The sequence below is a fragment of the Pollachius pollachius genome (genome assembly GCF_949987615.1).
Source record: "Pollachius pollachius genome assembly, chromosome: 10".
NCBI classification, from domain to species: Eukaryota; Metazoa; Chordata; class Actinopteri; order Gadiformes; family Gadidae; genus Pollachius; species Pollachius pollachius.
The window spans coordinates 9,316,953-9,325,166 of NC_136943.1; the positions used below are offsets into that span (position 1 = coordinate 9,316,953).

At 41.7% G+C, this 8,214-nt stretch overlaps 1 protein-coding gene across 1 annotated transcript; it reads right to left on the reverse strand.

Moving 5' to 3' along the window:
* Nucleotides 1–588: 588 nt before the first annotated feature.
* On the reverse strand, nucleotides 589–3,207 carry zic3 (zic family member 3 heterotaxy 1 (odd-paired homolog, Drosophila); the record flags this gene model as incomplete). The annotated part of the gene is made up of 3 exons (XM_079744725.1): nucleotides 589–771; nucleotides 1,059–1,222; nucleotides 2,217–3,207. 3 exons carry the CDS (start codon nucleotides 3,205–3,207, stop codon nucleotides 589–591), a joined length of 1,338 nt encoding a protein of 445 aa, XP_079600851.1.
* Nucleotides 3,208–8,214: the final 5,007 nt, after the last annotated feature.

Below are 8,214 nucleotides of genomic sequence, written 5' to 3' on the forward strand. Positions count from 1 at the left end.
ACGTTATATTTAATGGTAACAATCGTAACCTAATACCACATTTCTCCACCTGAAAACGGACGTATAACAACAGATTCGACTCCATCAAACAAGGAAATACATTCACGAGTATAATATTTATTTATGATTTTTTTTTGTTCAAGTTCATGACAAAGACTTTGGCACGTTTCTTAAGACTGTTTGAAGTAGGCCTACTAACAATCAATTGGAAGGCGACAAAATTAGGTCACCATTATATAAAACAGCGTAAAATAAACTGCCTTTTTTTCTTTTTTAAATAAAATTTGAGAAAATACATAAAATGAAAAATAAAATAATTTTCTGATATCTGTCAACTGAAAATAAAAGGAACACATTTATTTATACTTTGAAAGTACCTAATATGTTTTTATTTGTGATTTATTTGATTTCTCCAAACTCGGAATAAAAGTCAAATTTAATTCCTGAGAATGGACGTGGCCTGCTTTTGTTGGCTTGTTCTCATCTCCTCACGTTGTTGCAATTCCATTTTGTACACCGTGGTGTGAATAGTTATTAGGGTTTCATAAAACCTTTTTTGGTCCACATTGAGGGATGCTGTGTTTGATTTCAAACGTACCATTCATTAAAATTGGGTGCCAGTCCATCGTGCTGCCCAGACGTGTTTTGTACGACTGACGGTGGCGTTTTTGTTGGGTCTTCAGTGTTCGCTGAAACCAGCACTGGTGGTGTGGAGGACTCGTATCCAGAACTTGCTGCCGGAGATGACTCAGAACCTTGAGATTCGTGTACCTGCAATAAGCAAGATAAACGTCTATTAGGATCAACTGTTCCCAGCCAAATTAAAAGAAATCGACCTAAAACTGTATTGGCCGATGTGGCTCTAAAAAATGATATAAGATATAAATTACTAAATTTACAGATAGACCTTATAAACAAGCTAAGGGCAACAACAAAAAAAACGGCCATTAACTTTGCACACAGTGTATCATAGCAGCCTTGTTATAAATGACTGGAGTTGTCTGGGGGGATTGGGATGGTGCGTAATGTGTTTAAGGTGTAATGAAGACCTTAATTACCTTCATGTGTTTCCTGAGAGAGCTGGGATGGGTGTAGGACTTGTCGCACACTTTGCAGATGTATGGCTTGTCAGATGTGTGGACGTGCATGTGCTTTTTCCTGTCGCTGCTGTTGGCGAAGCGTCTGTCACAGCCATCGAACTCACACTTAAACGGCTTCTCACCTGTAAAAATCAATTTAAATGCGCAAATTAACATAGGCAGATACGTCTAAATGGTCGCAGCAACACACATCAAAGGCCACCTGGATGTTTGCAAAGGATTGCACGACACGTCTTCAAAACACACACACACACACACACACACACACACACACACACACACACACGCACACACACACACGCACACACACACACGCACACACACACGCACACACACTGTTGCCGCTCTGCTACCAGCTCGTCTTGTATCTAGCCGGTGTCAGCTAGCCTACTACACACTCAAAAGGCCTGCTATCCTTTTGGCTGGCTTGGCTGTCTCGACTCATATTGTAAACACTGAATCAGAACAACGTATCTACTCCAGGACAATGCACACGTTGTAATATGATCTTACTATATTATGCCACATGGTACTCTTAAGATTAAAGAAACATGATGCTGGTCAGAACTGTATACCACATGTAGGCCTAGACCTCATCTGTGTTTAGAAAAGAGGTCAAAAACCAAACTACCCCACGTCGATCTAAATGGAGCAGGCCAATATCCATTAAATAACTCATATTAACTCTTTATATTTTATGTAATTGCTCAGCCTTTCTTCCACCGCTATGATTACTGTCCTACACATTGAAGGATAACCATAGGCCTAGGCTACTAACCCTGAATAACAGGTGATTGGCTTTTAGGACTCATTAAAGACTATGCGAAATATAATAAACGCACGTGGTGTAGACCTACGTAGCCTGAACTAAATTAAGAGTCACATTTTTACAATACACATTTCACTTTCACACTTTCAAAAATGCCAGAGTCTTGTGGCGACCTAACATGGCCTAGATAACCGCAGCTCAACATTTGTTTACTTTGCAAGCCCCGTAACAAGCCTCCTTTTACGCCCATGCAAATGCGTTATACGTGCATCTTCTTTCTTCACAGCGAATTGCGCAATGCTTAGCAACAAATAGCAATAAATATAACGGGATAGTTACAAACATACCTGTATGCGTTCTTTTGTGAATTTTCAGATTTTCCGACCGGGCGAATATTTTACCACATCCCGGGAATGGACAAGGAAAGGGTTTTTCGCCCGTGTGCACACGTATGTGATTCACCAGTTTGTACTTGGCCTTAAAGGATTTGCCCTCTCTCGGGCAGTCCTCCCAAAAGCATATGTGGTTACTCTGCTCGGGGCCCCCAACGTGCTCCATGGAGACATGTGTTACCATCTCGTGCATTGTGCTGAAAGTCCTGTCGCAAGTCTTCTTAGGCCGGTGAATCTGGTTCTCGTCAATCCATTTACACGACAGTTCTTGTTTGATGGGTTGCCTCATGTATCTGAAAAACGCTCCCGGGCCATGGTGCGTCGGTACATTCATGCCCATATTCATATTGATCGGGTGGTTGTAGTTGTGAAGCTGTGCTCCGTAGGGGTCCGTCCGAGGGCTCGCGACTGGACGATACGGATCAGGTCTTCCAAAAATGTCCCCGCGCAAACCTAAATGCATCTGACTGTTGACCACATGTCCGCTGGGTGACGAGTGGCTCACCCCCTGGTCGTGGAGCCCCGAAAACAACAAATGTCCTGGGTTATCGGCCATCCCAGGCGGTCCGTGCAGGGACCCCGCAGACGCTGCAAAGATCCCATGCTGGGCGCTGGACGCCGCGGACTCTCCCACACTACGGTTTCGGAAAAGAAAGTCTCGGGTCGAATTGAACGGTCCCCCTCCGTACGAGCCCACCTGTCCGCCGTGGTGAGGGTGTCCCAGGGCAGCTGCATATCCAGTGGCTTGCGGGGTGAACGCTGATGTCTGGCTGGATGCGATCTCGTGAGCCACCGGGCTGATTTTGAAAGCTGCCGAGTGGGAGTCTGAGAAGGGGTTGAGTCCCAGCCCCGGGTCTCGGTTCCCCAGTTCGTGGTGCCGTGGTGCTCCGAACCCCCCTACTCCTAACGACGCGAACTGCGGACCGCTATCGAGAAGCATGGTCATGAGCTTGAGTCAACTTGTGAAAGAGAAAACAAAATACAATTAGGTACAATTCCAGTTTAGCGGAACGCAGAAGCTTCGGAGATCGTACCGTGGGTTTGAAGGCGATTTTCTTCAACAGTCTACATTAAAATAAAAAAAACCCATTGAACCGAAAAAAAATCCTTTCGCTGGGAAGAGTTACGAGAAAAACTCCCGTTATAGCGATCCGTGAGAAAGAGGATCAAACTTCCCCCCCTTTCCAAGCGAATGATGTCCTTGGACTGATAAAGTCAATCACTCACTCCCAGCACATAAATGAACTCGGGAGGCAGTGCTACGACACCCAATGAGGGTTCGGCTACCTCTTTCACACGTGACTCAAAAGGAGGGAGATAATTGGCTAGATTTCTGTTGATTGGCAAGGTTCGGTATTAGAAATGGCATTTCGTCTCAATGGTCTGATTTCATTGGATAGCGCAAGCGTTATTTTGCAGCCAGAACTGAGCGCTAATAGCGTAGATGTTTTTTTTTGTACTGTATGAAATCCAATAACAATTACTTTACTATATGAACAGTTCACTGGTCATGCAATCTTTTTCCTTTTCTTTTTTTTTTTTTTTTTTTTACCACACTCTGCACATAAGCCAAAAGATGAAGTCTAAAGACGTGTGTAAAACATTGCAACTTTATAGGCCTACAAGTTTCAGGCATGAAGTAAGATTTGAACGTTTCGTTTACACCAGGATGCGGCAAAAAACTATTAAAAAAAGCTATTAGTTTATCTATCTATCAATCTATCATCCATCTCTAAATGCATTCTCTCCTTTATTTTCCATCCGTGAATAGTTTTATGTTAAATTACTAAAACTAGAATGTAGAGTTGGCAAAGTTGGATTATATCCCACCGCCCCAGAAAAAAAACTATATACGACTAAAGAAGAGTAGAAAGACGTCAGTAATTCTAATATGCATGCTTTTTTGTATTTCTATATATTCTTTTTTTTTTTGCTCAACCCAAAAGAACCGTGCCATTGAGCGGGTTGCAGGGTTGCCGCTGACTCGCTGCAGGACGCACAGAATCTGATCAAATACAGAGACGCGTTGAGTGCCTCAAGCAGCGCTTTATAACTTCAAGCCTTTCACATCCCTTTCCCCTCAATCTGTCCCAGGAAGGAGCTCACCGGCTTTATTTTAACGTCTCGAAAAAAAGAAAAAGGAAAGTTTTCAAATCAGCCCTTCATTCTGCTCTCGCCCCCTGTCCAACCCGCAGTCATTCCCTAAACATTTCCTCGGGAGAAGTATTAAACTAATGGGTGAGTTTCACATTTTTGTATTAGCCTATGGTCCTAAATCAGCTCGTCCTAAATCATTGCGGTATTAATCAATTCGGAATAGGCTACGCCCTGTGCATTTGTGATTTAGATGCTGTCTGAAGTTTGCAATTCTCGAATTTCTTAAACGTTGCATTCGGACTCAAAGCTATATATAGATCGATACATTTATGTAGGCCTATAACGTTATGTATATAGATACTTTTTCCCATTTAGTTGCGTCGGCTGTTCACTTTACCACCAAGTTTTTCTTTCCTAAACAATCAACGAGTATTTTTTCCTACCCGCATTTTCCCCATGAACACTCGCGTTCCTCCTCCGATGCGCTCACACGCCCGCGCACGTACGTAGATGCACGTACACATGTACACATTTCCTTTCTTTCTTTTTTTCCCCCCACACCCACCAATATACATAGGCCTACACTGAGAGCTAGAGGGAGGGTAGAAGAGAGAGGGATGGGGGGAGGCGGAGGGAGGCCGTTGGGGAGGGGTGTTTTGGTGTGGGGGGGGGGGGGGGGGGGGGGGGCGGGCATAGGAGAAAGTTAGCTACGCTAAGTTTGCTTCGCAGTGTTGGAGATTAGGTTTATTGCGACCTTTGGTGAACCGTCTGCAAGTGACAGACAGTTAAGTTTCCTTAACGTCCCCTGCTCTATGCTTTATGGGCCCAATGACACATGAGGACTTCACACTATTCACTGGTATAGGCAAATGTCCCATCTGTAGTCCTACACCAATAAATACTGCAGATTGTAGATTATAGTGTTTAATGGAACATTTTATGAGTCAAAGCTGCAGAGTAACACATTCACTGCCCTCCAGAAAGGTGGATTTCATTATTAAATCCGGAACAGGTCTTGCTCGACGACTAAAGACAAATAAAGAATGTTAAATAGCATGCAGAAAGAAAAAGTTCCAACAATTCTGTATTTTCCATTGGTGGTGCCATTTTCGACAGAATGACAGAATTACGTAATTCATAGCTAAAATCATAAGATTACTTATGTTTTTTGTTATAATTTGGGTTTTTCTGTTAAAGGCCCACGTAGGCATGTATTGTTTTTATATTAGCCAATTACTTTATTTTGTATACATAAATAACCTTGTAGACCTATATCAATAATTTATTTTTTATATTTCCTGGACTAAACTTACATCAAGGATTACCTTGATGAAAGTATGGCCCACCTAAATAAGGAGCTGTGAAAACAAACTGTGCAGCCTTTTGGTAAATACTGCTCGGGCTGACTCATTGGGTGGTGGAAAAGGAAAATATTCAGTGTAGTCATTGGTTACACCATAAGCTTTTCTGACTGAGCATGCGCATTTACTTAAAAAAATAATGCTTGTTGAAACACCTCGCAGATGTAGGCCTATGCGCTCATTTTGGAAAAGAGTGGAGCATTATCGGCAACCCTAATGGTAAACACTTGACCTTTATTTGGTATTGTCCTAAATGTTGTCGAGTCTGTTGCTTCCACAGAAAACATTTCCCTAAATATTATATGCAAGCATTTATGCATGCTATAGAGCGTTATCAGATCATCGTCTTGGTTAACATATATAGCCAGCTTAGTTTTGTGTGACCTGATATATCCTGCTCAACCGTCCGTAAGGCTGCCCTGACACTAATGTGTGGTTTTGTGAACGATTTAGACAAGGCCAAAAGCTAACCCTGTAGGCCAAAGAAAAAGTGAATTCAATATTTTTAAGCATTTCGTTCTCTTTCCATTGCTGTATGTGTTGATTTGGTTCTCTTGTAGCCATTTCTTCTGCCTCACATTTTCAGTTTGTTTATTTTAGCACTACACTAATAAAATAAATATAACAATAAGTTGCATGCCCCTTAATTTGACAACAATACATTTACATATTGTGTGTGGATGTACAAAGGTAACAGTCTTTAATATTTTTGGAAAAATTGTATATATTTTTCTAAATTAAGGTTACAATTTCTAATTTATGGTTGATCTTTGATATATATTTTTTTGCAGTATTTCTCTTAAATGTCTAAATTCCAAAAATAACTTTTTTTTAATTTAGGCAATCATTACTACATAAAAAACTACAAAAATTGGCCTTACCAACAATCATGTTCACTTTTTCAGCAGTAAAAGTTAGCTTTTATGATCACATTTACAAGAGGGCTGGGTTTCATTGCATCAGTTCATACATGGGTCTAAATGTTTTGGATTTCATGGGTTGATCATGGGTCGTCTGTCTGTGGCAGCTTAGATATCATATTTGTGAAAGTGAAATTGTTACCCAGATATGTCTAGGCGCTGTGCAGTCGTACACCACAAAGGAGCCTAATTTAGTTTTGAAAATATACTGTACATTATCTATTTAACAGGATATTCAACAACAGTGTAGTTATACCATACGCTTAGCAATTGTTTAAATACTATGTGATGTCCATACTATGTGACCTGCTGTGTAATTCTCTGCTGGGATTTGTGTTTTTATTTTCCTGACTGATGGCGACTCATTGAATTCTTGCTGTGATATGAGCATCCATTAGCAAATGTGTGCTTTCCAAACCTGTTCATTTGTGTAACAGGTTCATTTTGCAGCCCTTCCCCTTTTAATCTCAATACACACATATTTGTAAATTCATGTAGAAGTGCACGTCTTTTTTTCAAAAGCACACATGCCGGCCCACACACACATACACGCACATGCACACACACACACACACACACACACACACACACACACACACACAGACACACACACACACACAAACACACACACACACACACACAAACAAACACACAAACACAAGGTCCATCACCCCCCCCCCCCCACACACACACACACACACACACACACACACAAACACACAAACACAAGGTCCATCACCCCCCCCCCCACACACACACATACACACACACACACACACACACACAGACACTCACAAACACACGGCCCCACACCCACAAACACACACACATACACACATTAAAGATATGCTTGTACATCTACAAACAAATCTAACTCAGGCTTTGGTCATATACACACAGGCGTATAGATAAACCCACCCCTGCACACACCCATGGCCCCTCACTCCCACACATGCACAGGGTGGCAAGCATGCTTCTAAACGCAAAGTTAGTGTGGTTTTTTCTTGCTCAACAGTGTTCGCTCATATACTCACATACACAAACAAAAATGTTATTTTCTTCTCCAAAAACAGTGTTACGCACACATACAAACACACACACTCTCACACACGTACATGTACATCCATGCACGAATGTACATGATGGAGTTGCACTCCAGTAAAGAAATGAATACTTGTTAATACGTATGTACATGGATATGAAACCACGGGCTGAACCTTTGACCTTTGTTTCTCATTTCAGTTTTGAAGAACGTGTTACAGCTTACATGGTTCACAGACCTGCGTTGCAACTTAACGCGCTACCTGCTGATACCTTTCTAAGGGTTATGCACATACTTAACAATGTGAAAGCGGTTCATTTAGTTGAGGGACGGATGGAGGAAAGTTCTCTGACATAGCGACAGGTGTTTTTTCTTTAAACATTCCTTGTCATATCCCAGAAGTAAGGAGGGAAGTAAATCCCACAATTTACTTCAGTGCCATTTCTCCATTTTGACATGTGTGAGTCTCCTTGGTAATTGAATTTCTCCTTGTGTTAAGTTATGGTCGTTAATACAAAGAGCCTTCACTCACA